This window comes from Anopheles bellator, chromosome 2 (assembly GCF_943735745.2).
Source record: "Anopheles bellator chromosome 2, idAnoBellAS_SP24_06.2, whole genome shotgun sequence".
Classification (NCBI taxonomy): Eukaryota; Metazoa; Arthropoda; class Insecta; order Diptera; family Culicidae; genus Anopheles; species Anopheles bellator.
The window spans coordinates 46,437,588-46,457,693 of record NC_071286.1 but is presented as its reverse complement, the minus strand read 5'-3'; the positions used below and the strand labels follow the sequence as shown (position 1 = coordinate 46,457,693).

At 45.6% G+C, this 20,106-nt stretch overlaps 3 protein-coding genes across 4 annotated transcripts; 1 reads left to right on the top strand and 2 right to left on the bottom strand.

The window, feature by feature from the left end:
• Nucleotides 1-90: 90 nt before the first annotated feature.
• On the bottom strand, nucleotides 91-1,564 carry LOC131210884 (uncharacterized). Its single transcript, XM_058204194.1, has 3 exons — nucleotides 1,446-1,564; nucleotides 663-1,019; nucleotides 91-596 (listed from the first exon to the last, which is right to left on the bottom strand). Exons 2-3 carry the CDS (start codon nucleotides 994-996, stop codon nucleotides 232-234), a joined length of 699 nt encoding a protein of 232 aa, XP_058060177.1. The 5' UTR covers nucleotides 997-1,019; nucleotides 1,446-1,564; the 3' UTR covers nucleotides 91-231.
• Nucleotides 1,565-1,601: 37 nt separating this feature from the next.
• On the top strand, nucleotides 1,602-4,739 carry LOC131212102 (ATPase family AAA domain-containing protein 3A homolog). Its single transcript, XM_058205842.1, has 3 exons — nucleotides 1,602-1,886; nucleotides 1,979-3,278; nucleotides 3,342-4,739. Exons 1-3 carry the CDS (start codon nucleotides 1,670-1,672, stop codon nucleotides 3,613-3,615), a joined length of 1,791 nt encoding a protein of 596 aa, XP_058061825.1. The 5' UTR covers nucleotides 1,602-1,669; the 3' UTR covers nucleotides 3,616-4,739.
• On the bottom strand, nucleotides 4,196-18,751 carry LOC131212101 (neprilysin-2). Of its 2 annotated transcripts, none has more exons than XM_058205841.1 (7): nucleotides 18,441-18,751; nucleotides 7,777-7,907; nucleotides 7,189-7,329; nucleotides 6,858-7,103; nucleotides 6,557-6,771; nucleotides 5,513-6,482; nucleotides 4,196-5,439 (listed from the first exon to the last, which is right to left on the bottom strand). In XM_058205841.1, the coding sequence occupies exons 1-7, from the start codon at nucleotides 18,470-18,472 to the stop codon at nucleotides 4,850-4,852; spliced, it is 2,325 nt and encodes a 774-aa protein (XP_058061824.1). In that variant the 5' UTR covers nucleotides 18,473-18,751; the 3' UTR covers nucleotides 4,196-4,849. The 2 variants fall into 2 exon arrangements, with proteins under 2 accessions (XP_058061824.1, XP_058061822.1); XM_058205839.1 differs by lacking the exon at nucleotides 18,441-18,751 and adding an exon at nucleotides 8,863-8,969.
• Nucleotides 18,752-20,106: the final 1,355 nt, after the last annotated feature.

The window sequence follows — 20,106 nt, the reverse complement described above, 5'->3', positions numbered from 1 at the left end:
AGTTTTATTAAAGTAGTTAATTAGCTTCCAAACTACGAGAACGAACTAGCGGAAATGTAATAGAGAGACAGAGACCTTCTACCTCGGGCAAATCCTCATTTTTGTGGTTCCTTCCTTGGCGGGAACCTCTTTCGGTGGACGTCCTTCGGTGTTAGATGTTAATGTTCTTCAGCATGTTGTATCGTGCAGGTAAAGGAAGGTCATGAAAAACGAATAGGAAAGAGACTGTTTTCATTTATTTTGTGTAGCGAACAATTGCGATATAGAGTTCCGAAACATTTCATTGCTCTCTTCCAGACTTTGACGACACATCTGAAGGAACTTTTCGTCTGATTCTCGCTGCATTCGATTATATAGTTCGAATTGATAGGTGATCAATTTCTTCTCATTTGAATAAACCTCATTGTCTGTCGGCTTTGTTGCCTGTGTTGCAGACGACGTAGTCGGCGTAATCTCCTTATTGAATCTACGCGATTTCCCCTTCGTAGTGCGCAGAGATCGTCTTTGAGAGTGTCCTCCTTGCAAATGTTCGCTTTCTACATCTGTTTTAGGATTTTTCTCCATCTGTTCTTCTTGTGTTGCGTCAACTAAATTAGCTAAAATAATAAACCATCATTACCACATTGGTTGGCGCAACCAAGCATATTGTAGGTAACACTTACTTTTTGAACTATCCGCTTGCGGATTGCCTTCCGGTGAACTTTTACCTTTCAACAGTAAATCGATTTCGTCATAATACTGAAACGTGCTTGTGTCTATGTTGTTCACATTCTTCTGCATTTCCACAAAACCTCGCTTAAGATTCCTCCATCGGTATTCGATTTGCCTGGAATCCCGGTTGGTATAGCCTCGCCGGACCATTTCTACATTCACCAACCAAAAGGCTTTATCCTTACGAAATGGTCTACCATTCATGGCTTTCGGAGTTTCTTGTTCCTGCATGATGTTAAGCATTTCCAGCGTTTCCTCGTAGGACCATATGTTTCGCTTGCTCATCGTCACAGTCTATTTTTTCCGGCCTGAAACAAAGATTTTCAATGCAACACTTTGTTACAATGTTATTTTGTTTGCATTGGCTCTGCTGTCATTAGCGTGTTTATAGCTAGGGCCACACGAAGCGTAAAAGCAAATTGTAGTGTCAAATCGCTTACGCTTCGTGTTGCCCTAGCTTAAGCTTAAGTTTTTATTCAGGAAAATAGTTTTAAGTAATTTTAAGTAGTTTTAATTTGTTATTCATACAAGCATTGTCAAGAAAAGCTGTCAGTTTTGTGTTTTTGTTTTGTCCAGTGATACGACTGCCGTTTCATATTTTTATGGTGAAAATAATGATTTCAGCATGTACAATATAAGTGAATACATAATTTCCAACGCAATACTAAACCATTCAACGTTAGACAAACAGAAGACAATGGAAAAATTCGATAAAAAGTTCAAAATTACAATACCTTTTCAGTATTTCACCTCACTATCGTAACAACCAGCTCTTTCCGTACACAAACACCTTCACAAGTTCCGCATGACAACTGAATCTCCAAATTGACGTTTCGGCTGAGGTGTTCACACGTTTTCTCGTTCGTCTTCCGCACCGTTATCACCATTAACAAATTTCTTCGACCCAAAGGGCATTTAACGTGTTTGCATATAAACCGCTAAACGTATCGCACTCGCCATGTCGTGGTTGTTCGGGTATAAAAGACAATCTCCACCGCAAGGGTCCGCGGACGGTGGTCCCGAACCACCGGGACCGCCACCGTCAGCCGGTGCCGGCCAGTCGGCGGGTGATGTGAATTTAACAAAAGCCGAACGGAAAGCCATGGAAGCGTATCGTTTCGACTCGTCCGCCCTGGAGCGTGCGGCCGAAGCAGCCCGCACCCTGGAACGTTCAAGTAAGTTGCTGCAATTCTTGCGTATTGTTGCGTAATCAACGTGTTTGAAATACGAGAGATGACTGGTTCTCATTGTTTTTTGCTTTACACAGAACACGCCCGCGAGGCCCTTGAATTATCGAAGATGCAAGAGAGCACTCGCCAACAGGAATACATGGCAAAGGTGAAAGAATACGAGGCGCATATAGAGACCTCGAAGGTGGAACAGAAGCGTGTGGATCATGAGGAGCGTAGGAAAACGTTGGCCGAGGAAACGAAGCAGCAACAGCAGCGAGCCCAGTACCAAGATCAATTGGCGAGGAAACGTTACGAAGAGCAGCTGGCGCAGCAGCAGCGCGTCCAAGAGGATAATCTCCGCAAACAGGAAGAGAGCGTCGCTAAGCAGGAAGCAATGCGCCGCAAGACGATCGAACACGAGATGGAGCTACGAGAGAAGAACAAAATGAAATTGCTTGAAGCCGAACTGCGGGCCAAGGCCAAGGTGGATCGTGAAAACCGAGATCTAACTTTGGAGCAAATTCGTTTAAAGGCAGAAGAGAACCGTATCACCGTCATGGAAGGTATAAAAACGGCAGGATCCGTGCTCGGACAGGGGGCGACGGCCTTGCTGACCGATTGGAACAAGGTCGTTACCACAGTAGGGGGTTTATCGTTGCTGGCACTAGGTGTTTATACGGCGAAGGGAACTACCGGCGTTACGGCTCGCTACATTGAGGCACGGATAGGGAAACCGTCGCTGGTGAATGAAACGTCTCGCTTTTCGTTACTGGAAGCTTTTAAACATCCCATTGACACCTTTAAACGGCTTAAAAACAGACCAACAGATGCGCTGCAAGGTGTGGTACTTCAGCCGAAACTAGAGGAACGTTTGCGGGACATTGCGATCGCGACGAAGAACACGAAAAATAACCGGGGTCTCTATCGAAACATTCTGATGCACGGTCCTCCCGGCACCGGCAAGACAATGTTCGCGAAGCGACTCGCAACACACTCCGGGATGGATTACGCCATAATGACCGGAGGTGATGTGGGCCCGATGGGCCGAGATGCGGTTACTGCGATCCACAAAGTGTTCGATTGGGCAAACACGAGCCGCCGCGGCTTGTTACTGTTTATTGACGAAGCCGATGCTTTCCTGCGCAAGCGTTCGTCGGAACAAATTTCTGAAGACATGCGCTCGGCGCTAAACGCGTTTCTCTACCGGACGGGCGAGCAAAATCCGCGCTTCATGATGGTGTTAGCGTCAAACACCCCAGAACAGTTCGATTACGCCATCAACGATCGATTGGACGAAATGGTGGAGTTTACGCTGCCCGGCTCCGAAGAACGGGAACGTCTGATACGACTATATTTTGACAAGTTCGTCCTGCAGCCAGCTGCGGAGGGTAAAAAGTAAGTGCTGCTTACCAATGCTAAGACCTGCATCATCGTAACTTCAAATAATTTCCTTTTCAGGCGCTTCAAGGTGGAACAGTGGGACTATAGCGCGGTCTGTAGTAAAATGGCCAAGATGTGCGAAGGTATGTCCGGTCGAGAGATTTCGAAGCTGGGTGTTTCATGGCAGGCTGCTTGCTATGCTTCGGAAGAAGGTGTTCTAACAGAACAGATGGTGCTAGACCGATGCGAAGCAGCAGCTCGGCAACACAGGCAAAAAATGGCCTGGCTATCGGAGCATGAGAAACTGGACCACAAATCCATCACTGGTGGCAAAGGATTCCTCACCGAATAGTTATTACAATGTAGCAGTGTAACGCCTTTTTTTCTGTCCCAATTTTACGGTCAAAGTTGTTAGTCATGTTCCTTTCTACTTCTGCCTTTTTTGTTTGTTAATATCCCTTTCTCAGACCTTGTTAAGTGTTAACGTGATCATCGATAACGAGCGTCATCGGAAAGGGTGAACAAATGAATAGAAAAAATCTTAGCCAAGCGAAACGACCGTGCCGGACACGCTCTACCTTCTCCACCATCAGTGGAGGGTCGTACCACTTTAGAAAATTTACATTAAACTTTCTAGGTGCGACTTCAATATGGAAATGGATCGAATAAGAAAAGCATTTACAATCAACAAGCGCCGTTTTGTGCATTCGTTTTTAATCATAATACGGCAAACGATGAAGAAAGCTCAAAACTTCGAGACTCGATGGCCCAACGGGCTTTTCGTCAACGTAACTCGAACATTGAGGTGGTTATGTTCTTCTTATAATCATTTGTTTAAAAAATGTAATGCACTAATATTGTTAACGTGTACGCCGACACTGCAAGAGCAAACCATCAGCTCAAACCAAATCGAAAGATCCACTGGCTTTGTTGTACAAAATATGTTTATTTTAGTTCATGACACTGCATCGTAAAGCATTAATTTGTTGATAAAATGAAAGAACACAAATTCATTGCATGATGTTCTTTCTTTACGGCGAACACGCTACTTAGTCTTACCAATGAGACGAAAAGAATCGACTCTTGCCGCACGGACGCGCTTCCCGAAAACAATTTGCCACGAGCCGTTTGTTAACAAAAGTTCTTTGTAACAGTACGTAATGATTGCTGATTGTTTTCGTTCATGTACCATTGAGTTACTCCCGATTGTTGAGAAAGAGAGTTGAATGCATGGCCTCAGCGTAACGTTTTTCTTCGAGTGGGTTTCTTGTGACGAGCAAGGATGGTTTAAAATAACGGCCTATTGCGTAACAACTGTAACACTGCTAATTTCGGGATATATCTAAAAGCGATACAAGTATTGTCCCCAGTTTACCCCCCTAAAATGTTTACCATCCCGAAACAATTGGGATGCCGTCACAGTAGCATCTCGTGTCGTTCGCAAAACGATCCACAGCTTGCAAGTCATTGAGATGTGTTGAGAAAATAAATTAAGTAACCAAACCGAAGGCGCCGTCCTTCTTCCTTCATGCCCATCAGTTACTGCTGCACCAGAGACAATTGTGCCTGAGATTCGCTCGGACGAATTACCAAACTTCGCACTTATGTTCCGGGTTCATGGGCGACCCAACAGGGCAATTGAAGTCCTTTGCAAACTCGTGCATGTTGCTCATCGGGCCAAGAACACGAAACTGTCCTGGCGAGTGCACGCCCGTTGTTATGCGCATTTTCATCGTCTCCGGACGGTATACTGAACACCAGGTTTGTGCAGCGGACAGCCAGAACAGCTGCTCCGGGCTTAAGTTAAGGCCCGGGAGTCTCGGCTCTGGTCCATGTTTTTCAGCCCACTTGCGGTAAGCATAGTATGCTTCCTTGATGCCACCATTGTCGGCAATGTTTTCACCCTGCGTGTTGATTCCGTTCAGATTGAGTTTTACGTTCGGTTCTGTGAAGTTACCGTACTGCTCGATGATACATCGCGCCTTCTCTAGGTAGGCTTTCTTCGTATCCGCCTGCCACCAATCGACCAGATTGCCGTTCTTATCAAACTGCCGACCTTGATCGTCGAATCCGTGAGTGATCTCGTGGCCGATGACGAACCCGATCGCACCGTAGTTCATGTATTTGGGACGATCGTACGAGAAGAACTGGCCCTGCAGTATACCAGCCGGGAATTCTGCAAAACGGAACAACACGTTAGCACTGGTATGTATTGAAATAATTTGTGGCAAAAAAGGTTTCGCACTTACGGATACTATTTTCGATCGAGGAATAGAACGCGTTTACAATGGCTGGCCTGGAATGGGTGATCCAATCCGTCTTGTTGACTGGTAGGCGAAGTTTCTTGAATGCCTTGGTCGTACCAAATTGATTCATGTACAGGATGGTGTTGAGATAGTTGCTGTCGGGTTGGAACTCAAGATCCTTGTAGTATTCGGCAATTTTGCCATCACTCATCAGTTCGTCTGGATATCCGATGTGAGTGGCCATTGTCGAAACCTTCTCAAGTGCTGACTCGCGTGTAACCTCATCCATCCAGTCAACCTTCTTCAGAATGTCAACAAATACTGCCTTGATATCGTTTACCATGTCCAGGGCGGCCCGTTTTGAATCCTCTCGGAAATACTTTCGAATGTATAGCGCACCGACCGATATCGGTAGGCTACTAGCCGTGAGTTCGACGCACTCCTTCCACCGCGGTTCCTGTTCTTGCTTACCACTCAGGGCTGTAGTGTACTGAAGTTGGCGCTTGCGAAGCTTTTCGGTGAGGAAGAGAGACGAAAATCCGCTGATGCGCCACATTACATAGTTGGCCATAACTCGCTTCGGCGTGTTCTGTAGCAGTGGCCCTAATTCTTCCATGAAGGTTGGCACACTAACGATGATCACCTCATTCTCGTCGATAGCAATGCCGGTGTCTTTAAGGATAGCGTTGAAGTATTCCAGCCAGTCGGTGTATGGGTAGCGCTGCTGGAATTCCTTAACCGTCATCGGGTTGTAAAGAGCCGTGGCGTTACGTCGTTTCTCATTCGGTAGTGAAATATTGGCTAAGGCCATTTCAAAATTGAGTGAATCGAGTAGCTCACGTTTGGCCCGTGCCTCTTCGGCTCCGAGCAGAACGGCCATATCAACCATATAGTTGTAGTATGCAGATACAATCGGATTTTCCATTCCCTTTACCAAATACTCCCGGCTGATGCTCAGCAATGCTTGATCAGTCTATAACAAAAAAAAAAATGTAACTGCATTAGAGCACACGGGCTGAATATGGTTTAAATGTGCACGCTTCTTACATCGATGATGCGACGGGTGGAATTTTTTAGATCACTGCCGATGGAGAAGTCGAAGAAATAGTCTGTGCTATAACCGTGTTTGCGGAAATCTTTTACCGATTTCACCCATGACCAGGAAGAGTCCAAGTCCCAACTGTCCCCCTTGAGCACAGGCCAACCACCCAGGGTGTCCAGTATGTCCAGGAGCGGCTTAATGCCCTTATCCTCAATGCGTGCTGTCGAAGACAGAAAACGTAAACCACACATAAAGTACTACGGTGCATGAAATCCGGTGTAAATTGGAGGCTTTCGTTCAACCTACTTTTGTTCATACACAACTTGTACAGGTTCTTTGCCAGTTTGAAGGGGGTCGCTTCGGAATCGTTAATCTCGTCACTAACTAGGGATCGTAGTTGCTGCTGTAACAGATCCCCAATCACCGAGAACGTGTTAACGGATACCTTCTCATCCGGAATAATTGTTTCCTTCACGAATTTGCCACATGCGTAATTATAGAAGTCATCGCATGGTTCAACCTCCGGGTCCATTTGCTCTAAGGCCTTCGATGCTGTAGGGGTAAAGTCGAAGAGCAACGGTTAAATCATAAAAAATTGTTTAGTGTACTTTGAAACACGTGCCAATGGCGTACTAACCAGATTGGATACATCCCGGCGTGAGACAAACGTTGTCACAGTTCTTATCCGCAACATCGTTGTAAGCATTCGGATGCGTTGACAGGGCTTTTCCGCGCCTTCCCCCAGTCAGAGGTTGGGCGGACGATGGGCTACTTTCATCTGTAAAATTGCAAATGAGCAAATGAGGTATGGTTCGCGTTGTCGCATTTACGTTTGTGCTTCATTGTATTGCGGCCCCCCTTTAGACGAAAGCCGCTAACAAGCCATCCGAGCGGCAGAACACTCATCACTCTGTTGTCAGTCGGAAAGTGTGATACAAAACGAGTGTTTGTCACCACGAAAAAGAAACCGCGGTTCAAGGAATGCGTAGCCCGGAAACCTTAATAACTGGTGGAGTTTGTTGCCCAAAAGCAAACATTATTACTTTCATGGAGTCTTGATACGTCAACACCGTGTATTGAATCTTTCCAGCAACGAAAGGTACAGTATTCATTTGTACTGTCCGAAAATCGCTTACGGTTTTAAAGGCCTAGTAAAAAGATTCATTATCTTTGCAACCAACTGCAGCGTTGGTCCATTTGTTGGTCCGCACTTTGTTTCACTTACTCTGAATTCTGTCCGTCAAAACCACCGTGAGCAGAGATATGATCAACGCCACAACGGCTACTCCGCAAACGATGCTGATAAGAGTAAGAACCTTTTCCAACGCGGTTCGGCGACGCCACCAGCTGGGGTTCCTGGGGGGAATAGAGAGGGGACGGTCACAAATTATTTCTTTCGGTTGTTGATAGTTGTTCGATTGGTTGTATTAATTGTGCTAATTAGTAATCTTGAAGGAAGCAAGAGGCCGCCCCTGTAAGCAGCTTAGTTAGCTTAGAATATGTGAACCAAAACGAGCAAAACAAAACACCATACTACGCAGAGTTTACTGCGCAGAGCGTACCACACCGGAAGAGTGGCTGGCCATAGCGATAGGAGTTTTCCATACCCTGATCACGGATGGCGTGCGTCTTTTGCGGCAACCATTACCAGCAATTCATGGCTAGTAATTATGATAAGCCATTGCTGACCTCTGCCAGACAGGGTAGCATCTCCGCTGGCTGATTGTATGTCACAAGGCTGGCACAAGCGCATTTTTTTATTTTACCCTGACTCTCTCACGCCGAGCTAAATGCTGACAAACCAGCAAGCACCTTGTTGTTGTGTGTGGCTACTTTTTGTCTATTAAAAAGTAACGACACGCCCGTTACGCCACAGAATTGTTATGCTGTTCACAGCGCGATGCTAGAGTGTTGTAGCAGTCAGCACACTTTAAAGGTTGGCGCATGGCGCTGAAGAAAGGCATTTCTTCAGTGAAACTAATGTTTTACTTTCTTTGACCCTAGGTCCATCAACTTTTCCGCCCTGGTGACGGCGTGGAAACATTTTGTTTTCAGACTGTGGGCAGTATTTGAGATAATCTCAGCGGATTCTTACGTCGCTTCCACCCAGGGGTGGCGGTGTTTGTTTGACAGTGAGATAAATATACAGTTTTGGTGTCCACAAGGGCCCACGGTGCTGCTGATGTATCACAGTATGATCAGCAACACGTTCAGAGGGACAGTGGCTAAAGCTGGGCGAGTAGGAAGGTCCACCTGTTGATCCCATTTCTGGTGTTCATTCGGAATCGTTCGTCTGCCGCAGAACACTTACTTGCCGCTGAACTGTTCGTAGGTCGGGACGTCGTCTAGATCGAAAATAGAGTTGCGCGCACGACGCAACTCCTCGAGGACCATCATTAAGCCGGCTGGTGCGATGCGTAGGCGAAATTGTTGTATGAAAATCGGATGATTACGAGATTTTACACGATAAGCGCATTAACAGAAATCTTGTGTTTTTTAATTATGACCTGCTTGCCTTGACTAAGAAAAGAACATAACTTTTTTTGTATTGTTTTGCCGCCATTTCGGTACGGGGTTTGATTTGGTATCATGTATAAGTATAAATCACATCATTGGATTTATCTGAATGTACATGAGTCTGAAAGTTAAATGTTGCTCAATTAGTTAACCAATTGTAACATAATCGTTGCAGCCTTCCAAATTCTTATAGCCTGTCAGAACGCACAGCGGATGTAAAAGTTGGGAACGAAGTAAGCAAATGAACGAGATGTGGAACATATTGGGATTGGAAACAGGTTTCTCCGTCCGTACGCGAGTGAAGAATGTAAAATCCGAAGAAGCAGTAACGGTGAGAAAAGATCAAAAGAAAGCAATTGTGTAGCTATATCTGCTTTAAGACAAGCTGTTTTGTTTTTATGGAAATGTGCTCTTTTGAGTGTTTTCTGCCAGCAACTCGAAATATTTTGTGTCATTTTGTTCAGCTTCTGTCCGTTCGCTTCTTAATTGCATGCCGTGGTTCGATTCGAACGCTCGACCTGATCGTTATGAAAATTCCGTTATGTTGCTGCTCGCCCCTCGTTCTGGAGGAATGTGCAACCCCAAAGTCTCCCTAAAATGGTTGTTATGGCCGTGCCAAGTTCGGTGTGTAAACGGAACCGTTATTCATTCGAAAAAAAATATATGTGAAACTACAAGGCACAGCAAATAAGCATCCCACCTTAGTTGATTGGAACGTGCCAGGAATAGAGGATGTCGCAAACGATAAATGCACAGTGAGCCGGAATACCGGAAAATACCGGTTGACGGATGGTGTATCCATTATATGATGACCACATCGTAAGTGAAACTGTTTCCAAACCGACCACGGTTTGCAAACGGTTGAGTGATTACAGCGAAATTTAATAACCAGGAAGCAGTGTATGTTTGTCAAACAAACAAATCACTTTGACGAATCAGTAACCGTGCCAGAGTCGGAGAGTCAGTTCCATTAACATTGTCCCAAGAGCGGTGGCAGATAAGTTACACTATCGAGTTCGTCGCATATACGCTCGTTTAAGTGGAAGGAGCAGGGGAACTTGCCACGGATTTACCAGTTAGCGGCTATGAATCCGCTTCAAGTGTGGCGAAGAGGAGGAATAAAAGCAGCAGCAATAACCAAATACCTTCTTGAAAGTAAGATTTTAGCTAGAAAATGCAAAGAAAGGAAATTGCGGGGTTTCTGGTCCATGTCCTAGCTCCTTTTACTATTACACTTCAGCATTATAAAAAAGTTAGTTAGACGTTTACATCGACAAACTACTGTCTAGCTATCCGATTGGCACTCAGTCTTGGTCACGCAACAGTTTGGGCTAAAGTGTTCTTAATAAGATACAGCAGCTGGGCAGCACCTTGTAAAGTTCTAACAAAAGGTAATGGCGAGATTTTATGACTGCGCAGCCCTTATTGTGTGCCATTTAAGTTTATGACGAAGCCGCTGATGATCAAACGTTAAAACCCATCCGAATGGCACTGAACCGAGTAGCACAAGTACTTATAATGGCGGTTTTGCGTGATTACTCGTCCGTGATGCTCGCCGCGGAGATTTGCTCGTCTTTTTCAATTGGGTCAGCGTTGCTAATGGTTGATATTTTTTTACAATTTCGACAAGCGCCCCAGCAGTTTTGAAAGTTTCGTCACCAGAATGACGAATCGCTGGACGATGAAATCACAAACTGTGTCCAGTGGATAGATTATGTTTTGTCTAACGCTCGAGTACCTGGCATGAATGTCAAACTACATCAAGCACGGCTGGAAAGTTGCGGCCCGTCGATCATATCTGACCAGTTCCGCAACTGTTACGCAACGGATCGCGCATACCCCCGTCCGTAGCCAACCAATTTTCTACCATAACGGGGGCTGGCGATGGCCAGTAGCGATGGCTCACGAACCGGTTATGGTAAAGTCCGCGTAGCATGCGAGCCATGCTGGCTCCACCTCTGACGCTGCTTCGCTCTGCTATCTGTCGAGATATTCAAAGATATTTTGAGTGCACGGGACGGAGAAAGAGATTCAGAGAAAGGATGAAAGATTGATTGTAGAAAAAGGGTCACCAACGGGTGGACTGCTAAAACTAGACGGTGCACAGGAAATTGACTGAATTTTATATGCCTTTGAAAACGATTGCGCAGCTTTCGCAACGCCCGCCATGTCATTGTGAGACTAGTCAATAATGTCGCTAGTTCCGTTGTTTTCAAACGTGCAAAATAATGATTTTTCTCCGACATAAACTCCGACTTAAACGGCCACTTCCTTACTGCATCTGCATCCACTTAGGCGGAGACAGCGTATTAATCGGAAAAGTTAATGTCATAGCCGTAAGTTGAGCATTGTAGAATGTTCTGTTCCTTGCTATACTAAACGATTATCTTTTAAACTTTAGCTAAACATGTGTTTACTTTAATAGAAAACCATACATTCTTTTCACACATAACCACAAACTGGGACTCAAACTTCCACACGATCAACTCATTACAATTCCAACATCATTCCCATTATTGCCCATTGTTATAGATCATTTAATGCAACTTAGGGCTCTCGTTCCTTACAACTTTGCACTCCTGACACGGGAAATTGCCAAATATGTACAAGTTGGTTGAAGCTGGAAGCTCCTCTAAGAACGCAAAATGGTATTGCTTCAGACCACGGGGGCACATTTAATAGCACGCGCTCGCTTTTACGATTATTGATAATCATTGCGCTAAACATTGTATACGTTCATTACCACCCCTACACCCACTGGTTGTTATTGTCACCAACGTCTACAACAAAATAGCGTCCTTTGCTCTGGTTTGATACTCAGCGCCGCACGTTAGTGCCTCTTTGTAATCGTTAAAGATTTACTGTCGTTCATAATGCGCTACACTGATTGAATCGTCTTGCTTTGCGGCCATCTTGGATGGCCACAAGCACTTGGAAACGATCACGTTTGGAATGGATGTTGTTGCTCGAGCATTGGAGCCGATCGGAGCACAGTCAGGAGAAACTCTTCGAGTGGAGCTCTGTAGAGGCTCGGTCGCTTGGTTGAACCTTGTCCGCGCCTCGTCCGTGCGTTGTCACCGCTGGCACTTGCACTTGAGCGGTTCGGCCGCCGTAAAGGTTATCTGTGCAATTTGTAGCATTTGACAGTCGCGGAGCGTCGCTCGACGATCAAAGGGTTGCCAACGTCACGCACACACACGCACGCAGGCCGCGGTCGATCGACGACCGGCCTTCGATGATTGAACAAATGATTAATACAATAGACACACGGAGCAGAATGGGTCACTTTCGCTCGTAGCCCCTCCTTGGCCGTCGTCGTCCCGTGACAAGGGGCACGAACCGAATCGATGAGTTTGCAATGCAAACAACGTACACAACCCGCCGCCGACGTCACCTTCGCCGCTCGGCGCGGCCACTGACGCTTTGGCCGTGACTGACGCGTGAATATCAAGAACGGACACCCAGCACGGACCAGTGGGAAGCGGATTTTGGTCGCGCTTAATTTTCCGAACCAAACGAACCAACGAACGAGTGTTTGGTGCGCTGCATCCGATTTCACACTGCGAAAGATACGGAGATACCGAGGCCTTCGGTGCGGCCTACGCAGAAACGCAATAGATGGACGCTTGTTACCAGCTAGAGTTGAGATAAGAATGTGTGTACACAGGTTTGCCCGGTGCTTAAACCGATAGGGCCACTCCGACACCGCTGACACACGAAGCAAACTGAGCACGGCAACACTTTGGCCCTTGCAAGCGTCACACATCGCGAGGCTCGCGGAACCAGCTCGGAGAAAAATCGCAGGTTGTCCGAACGCCGCCAGAGATCCCCCTTGAGCGAACCGAATCCGAGAGTAAACCGGTGTGTGCATCCGAGTTAGGAGAAGATCACTAGGCCACTGTTTTTATGGCCGGATAGGATTACCCTATGAGTGTTAAATACGAACCATTACTAGAGCTTTGATGCTCGTTCTTGATTTTCAAACACAGAGAGGTAGAATTTAACTGTAAAATAATTCTGAACGATGTTTCGTAGGTTATCGTACTACTTTCAAAAATCACTTGACTAAATGCTGTGGGTGTGAATCTCAGGTATTTTTAATACAAAAACAAACAAACATTACCGTGAAATTGTTACCGCATCGCTCAGTGATTCCACACGAACTAGATGGCTTTGCCCGTGAATTTCTAGTTGGTAGCGAATTTTACTCCGAAACACTTGTGTTTGCCAAAGCTGTCTTAAGGAATTGTATACCATTGAGACGCTACGGGTCTGTGGATTTGGTGTGCAGCTCTGTAGCTTAACGCTGTAAGGTAATAACCCAAGATGTGAAACTAGTGTAAACAAATGGTTTTACTTTCTTTTCTAGGGGGAAGTGAGTTCGTTCGATTCTCCGTATCGCTAGGAACAAGGCAAACCCCTGCGAGAGCGTCGATTGTTCTTGGTCCTTAAACCTGGGAAGTCTTTGCGCAAACCTACCAATCATCCAACCAATTCGTCGCACCTTGCCCAACCTTGAAGGGGGTTTATTATGCATTCCGACGAGACCGTCTCCTCCATCCAATACGGTGTGCCGGCTATTTTCGAAGGCAACTACAGAGGCCTCTGCCACCTTTTTATAATTCAAGAACTCATCGCGTGAACGCACGCCAGACATTAGCGTTGCAGAGAGTGTGTCAAGGAGTGGTCACCTCTAACGTTAATGGCACTTTTTTCCGACATTACTTCATAGAATTGATCCTTCGCGAGACTACGCGTGCTTTGGCCTCCCTTACGTTCGCCAAGCCGAAGGATGCATTCGCGTACCCCGTAGTGTTACAAACAACAGTCTGTAGTTTTTTTTTTTGCAAGCTGGCGCTGGTCATCCGACACTAACGAGGAAGGATGGTTAGCTGCTATCGGTTGGCAGATCTTGATTCGTTTCCGGTTTATAAGGGCGAGGGCAAGGCATACCGTGTGCCCTATACACCTGGCCGTCCCACCATTCCAGGTTGACCTTATTATGTGTAGCGGAGTCATGCAAACGGCCCATTTGAGGGCGCCGAAATAGCTGCAATTTACGGCTCAGAAGAATGCAATCCCGAAAAGTGGAACTCGTCACGAAACAACACAGCGTGGCGTAACACGATGCCGCCTCTGTTTTCAAATCTTTCTTTGGCCAGTAACGAACCTTTTTCGGCGTCAGAATGCTATCTAAACATCTAAACACCACGTTATGTAGCTCTTCGCTGAAACCGTGCAAGGAGTGTTTCTTCGTGCTTGTAACAGGAGTGGGTGTGTTTATGTAAACTGCAGTTTCGAGGATTGGCAAGCGCCACGAAGCATACCACTCCTAAGGAGTTCAAGGATCGTCTTTGGCCGATATAGTGATTGATCTAAATAGCGAGAAAAATCAATAGCCAAGGCATAGCGTGTTCTTGCTAGACAACCAGTTTTGGGTGTTGAAAATGAAGCTTGCGAAAAGAAACGAATCATAAAATGCGTTTGAACGGTCGTAATTTCACCACCATCGAAGCCAGGACGTTCGAGGAAATGTTTACTCCATAAACAACTTGCGCCGACGTAGCAAAGCACAACGCATTTCACTTGTGCGCCGCGGCTAAGGGCGACACTTTTCTCTTTCTGGAATACGTAAGATTAATCATTTCCTCAATCAATCATCGGCGCTGTTTGTAACCCGGTGTTGGCTTCCAAATTGGAAAGGAAAAGGAGGTATTCCGCTTCCGCAGGGGTTGCAAATCTTGGTGCTTCGGAAGGCAATCTCTCTCGGTCCGCAATCTGCTTCAACCGCTTGGCGGAGTAACACATTTCAGTTCACCGACTGGCCAATTGAACCCGACGCTGAAGCTGTACGTCCGGCTGACTGAAGGTCGTGTCGATATGTGCGCTAGTTCTTCTTCGACGCAATACTCTCAAATTCAATATTTGTTATTTCCGCAATCCATCATTTGGCTACCGCGGAGCTGAAGACCTCCCAAGCGGCGAGCATTCGTGCCGCGGGGAAGAACATGCGCATTGCTAGAAGGACTTCCATGCTGATCAATATTCATTTTTATGTCATAATTTTAAAATGTAATTGAATAGAGAATCCATCGATTCGAGCAGAATTGGTCTTACTGTAACCGCGGTCGGTTGAAAACTTTTGAAGCATTGGGAAAAAACTCGTTTCGCCGTCCCGTCATTTCGTGTTTGCAATTTAACACTTCAGTCGGTTCGTTCCATAATCCACCGTGAAATTAGTGACCAAAGCTGGCGATTTTCTATTCCTTGGTACAAAAACAAATGATGGAGCATTAAATCTCACCCAATCTCTTGAACGCGTTTAGGCGAAGCAATCAACAGTGCTAGCCGTAGCTAACTGGTATAATGGCGGTGTGACCCTATAAAAGCAGCGACCGTAGACGATCGTAGAAAGCTTCGATCTTCAAATTTCAAAACCAATCGTAAGGCCAACTGTAAGGTAGGGAAAGATACAACAACCGATCTCTGCCGTTGCGATGCGATCAAGCTCTTGTCCTGAATTTATGATAATTAACCACCGAAAAGAGCCTCGATCAACAACTCGATGCAGTGCATTAGTGGATCAGTTGCAAATTTGCAGTAAGGTCTTAAATAGTAACATTAAGATGGCTTCTTGTCAAAAACAAGAAGAAGCGGTGGTGGTTTCTAGAAATTGCTTTAAAGTACTTCGCCAGGCTAATGTGTGAAATCAGCGCCACATGTTGCAGGAAGAAACAATGGCTAATTCTTCATTTACACCCATCACACTTATTCTGATGTAAGTTCGCAGGAAGAGAATGGAAGTGGTACAGGTAATTGTTAGTGTCCGGAATGTTCACATAATCGTTGAACGCATCTCCGGAAGTACTGCACTCCTGTACCGCAACTCTAGCGGCCGCTTGCCCAACGGAAGTGAGGGAAGTAACGGGGCCGACGATGGCAACGGCCCCCCGACATGCTGCCAGGTGAGACAGTTTGCCATTTTCTTCCCAAATTCCATTGTCTGGCAGGGTTTAAGTTTGTTGCCCCCCAACAAGCGGCAGCATTAATACTTCACGAACCAATGTAACTCAGGCATGGAGAAATGACAAGTACTTTCACTTTCAAGAAACAATTGCGTGCGCTAATGGTTGTGATGAGCTAAAAAGTTGAGAAATAGTGTTTGCTTCCAATCGTCGAAATTGAACACAATGTTGGTGATTAAATCATAGCTTTACTGATTGCCTAGCTTAGTTTCATAAGTTTACTTTTACATTTTAATCACCATCGGTTGGATTCCTTGTTGAGTGTTCCAATTCAGTACTGACGGCAGTGTGAATTCCGATACCATTTCCGTTTTAACCCAGATTCCAATGATAATTCCAAACACTACAGCCAGCTGGTATGTTGTGTAATCTGCACAAAATGTAAATTTTACGCGTACGATTTCGATCTTTGCCATAATTGAAACATCCAAAACTAGATGAAATCATTTAGACTGGCTCTGACTGACCCTTTCAGGTTTTGGAAGTGTTTCTTCATATTCGAACCTCGTCAAACAGCATGTCCAACAGGTTAAACCTGATCAGTTAGGGTCGATTTTGTATGTTGCGGTGAACTGCTGACCGAATAGGGCATCTTTTTTATCATCGCTCGGCACAGCGCATAAGACGCGCGTCGATCGCGACTGACCTGTTGGCTCATCGCCGCCATTAGAAACCGGTCTGTGATGATGCCATAGATTTTTTTTGCTTTTTTCTCACTTGCCGTTGATCTGACAACAAATCGTTACCCTGGACCAATGTATAATATTATACACGGAGAACGGATAGGATCTCAGATCCACCAGCATTGACCGCTTACTTGCTGGTTCGTTGTCAGTATTACCGAAAGTGATCAAAGCATTTTCTGAACTTAACGTCTGTGCAAGCCTTGCTGCCAGGCATATAAGGATCACATGAAATGTGCAATGATCGTTCTGAAGCAAGCCGTATTAACCATCGAGAACAGGCACGATAAACTCAGCACTGCGCATCGACAGCAAGGGATTCTCACTGAGAGATCGCGCATTTTTCTACCAGCAATTAAAATGAGTATAAATTAGCTCACATATTACCATTGAAAGCAAGCGAATGGCAAAATGTCATTTGTTATGAAACCTCATCGTGATAGGAATTAATGGTCCGAGGATCGCGGCCGGTTATGGTGATACGGCTCTTGTACGTAATCTTTTCTCAACCGGACTGTCTCGTCTGCCCACCGGACCACATAGAATGAAGCCTGGCGGCTGATAAATTTTACTGCCTCTTACCGCTACAAATGTGAAGCATGCGCTAAAACACGTGAAGGCTCCCGAAATCTCCGAAAGGCAAAACTGGTTTAGAAATTAGCACAGCCCGAGGGCAAACATAATTACCCAGGCTAGCTTCTGTTGAGGGTACATCGAATGGTGGAGTCTGCACACGGTTCAAATCACCGGCAGCACCCTAAAATGATTTTAAAACGCGAAGCAGTGCGATTGCTTTACCAACGCTTTTACTAGCTACTAGCTTTACAATGACAAAACATAATAAAATTTAGGAATTGCACACTCCTTTTTAACTTGTACAAAATCGTACCAAAACCAAGGGAACTTTCGCTGGCAAGCAAAAGGGGTGTGTATTTTCCTTTTCATAGCTCCAGCATAAAACACTTCCGGTTATCATAAACGTTTTTCTTTCCATCGTTTGGCACCAACGCGTTTGTAGAGCGTTTATGGCCGACGATAATAGTAGTATTGCACATGCACTACCAATTTGCCGCATATGGCCAGCGCTGACGATACACGGAGGAAGGCAAACTTTGTCAACTTCTTGCCACGACAGTGAAAGCTTCACGGCGCGGTTCAGCTTCGTAACAATAGTTCGTTCGACATTCGGAAGCGATTGCTTTTAATGCGTTTTATCATTCCACTCATATAGATTCGCCGCTCTAGTCAATCGGCAGTACTTTCACTGGTCGTAAAGCTCTCGGAAATCGCCCTCGGCACGCAGCCCTCGGGTGGGTTTGCTTCCGGGGGAAGGCCATTTTTCGGTTCCGACCAGCTCCCCGGAACATGCGGACGACGAAAAATGGTTAATCGTTAGACGCATGGCTGACAAACCCCACAGGCCAATGCTTTAACTTTTATGGATCACTGAGGCTCGGAATGCGACGCTTCATCGGCCCAGGTCCACCAGGTGGCCGGTTTGCATCCGATTAGCATAGTTCAGTGGGGTTGTGGAAAATATTCACATCGGCGCAGCATAACTGCGTACGCTTTACGCAACATCGATCACCGCAGACGAACGATCAGTGATAACACTGTGCTGTGGGGATGCTCCTGTAAGGTGTGTTGGTTTTAGGCATACGTACTTGATAACGGTTTGCATTGTTGTGCTGGTCATTGGAGTCGGGTGCTGTTGCGCCTTTTTGTGGTTTGAGCACTCCACGAATCACCGAAACTCGCGTTCACCGGCACTAACCACCGATCGCTAGAGCACGCAATGGCGATAGTGGCACGAACGCCACGCTGTGAACAACGGTCGATCCCTCACGCACGGTTCCCAACTTCCCAACGGAAGAGGCTCGTAGTTCAAAGCCCGCGACGTTCCGCGGGTCAGCCAAATGGGGAAGGTACACCGAATCCGAATGGCCGCTGAACCGAAAGCTCGACCGCTTCCGTGGTCGGCTGTGAAAGAACTAAAACAGTGTTATTTCCAGTCTCGTGCCTTTATTTATAGAGCCGGTGGAGCCCGCCGCCGCACGGAAATGGGTGAGTTTGTTTATTTGGTTCATTGGGGTTAGCTTTCTCACCGGATCGCCCCCCGCGAGCGCAAATACGCCATTCGCTCACGGTCCGCGGTTTCTCGCGCACTCTCGCGTGCTCTCGCGCGCTCTCGTGTGCTCTCTTGCGCAATCAACGCACTGTGGGGAAAAGGCGGACCAACTTAAAACAATGAGGAATTTGATTATATTTTCCTAATAAAGATAAGTGATCAGAATTTGTAACCTCCCAACCTCCATCCCATTTGTCGATTTCGAGAATTCTTTTGTAAACGTCGAAAGAGTGATAAAAACTACTCTTTCAAACCAACTTTTATTAGCTTCTTTAATGCGATCGTTAATACAGGTCTGCAAAGGTAATGTAATGTTTAGAAAGATAATTGATCCTTCTTTGATATGAAAAAAACAAATATTCACGATGAGAATTGCTTGTATATTTTTATGGGAAATTAGTATAGTTTTCTAAAAAATGAAAAAGTTGATAAAGTTATTTATAAAACAGTTTATTATTATTAAAAGTTAAAAAGTTTAGTTTTACAGCTTATCTGGCTTCCATGTAGTCTATGAAATGAGCATACAAAGCATATTGCCATTTTGAACTTTTTGCCTTTTCTGTTATTGTGCATGTGCATGTGTCGGTCAGTTTGTATAATGAGATCCTTTACATTAATTTAAGTTTGTGTGAGTCCGCTCGGTCCGTTCTGCTAAGGTTAAACAAACATTCAAAGAAACCAAAATGTTAAAAACAGTCCATAGACTCTTCCTAAAACACAATATGTCCGCCTGTTCTATACAAATGCCCCATAGTTCCTTTCCGCAGTAACAACTCTCCTATTCGCACGAATGTAAGTTTCTCACCTTACCGTCGAACTTTAGTTCTCTCAGCGCACTCTCTCGATCGAGAGGATCGCTTTCTGGAAGTAATAAACTAAAGATAGTTGATTTCGGATGGCACGGCCTCGCAATGGAAGATCCGCTAGTTCGGCTTCCTAAAGCTCTGTGTGGTTGTTAAAGACGATGGTGGTTTTCCGAACACTAAGAAGTCCCCAGAATCTTACACGTGGCTGCGATGAGCTCGGCAGGGAACGAAGGGAGCAAACAGGGAAGGAATCGACATTGTCAATGGGCCTTGTAGCCACTTAACACGAACATTAGTAAACATTTACCATGTTCCGCGACTCACGGTAGTTGTCCCATTTATAGAAACTGTTCCATCCAACGTGGTTGTAAATGTAGTTGGTTGATTGATAAAAGT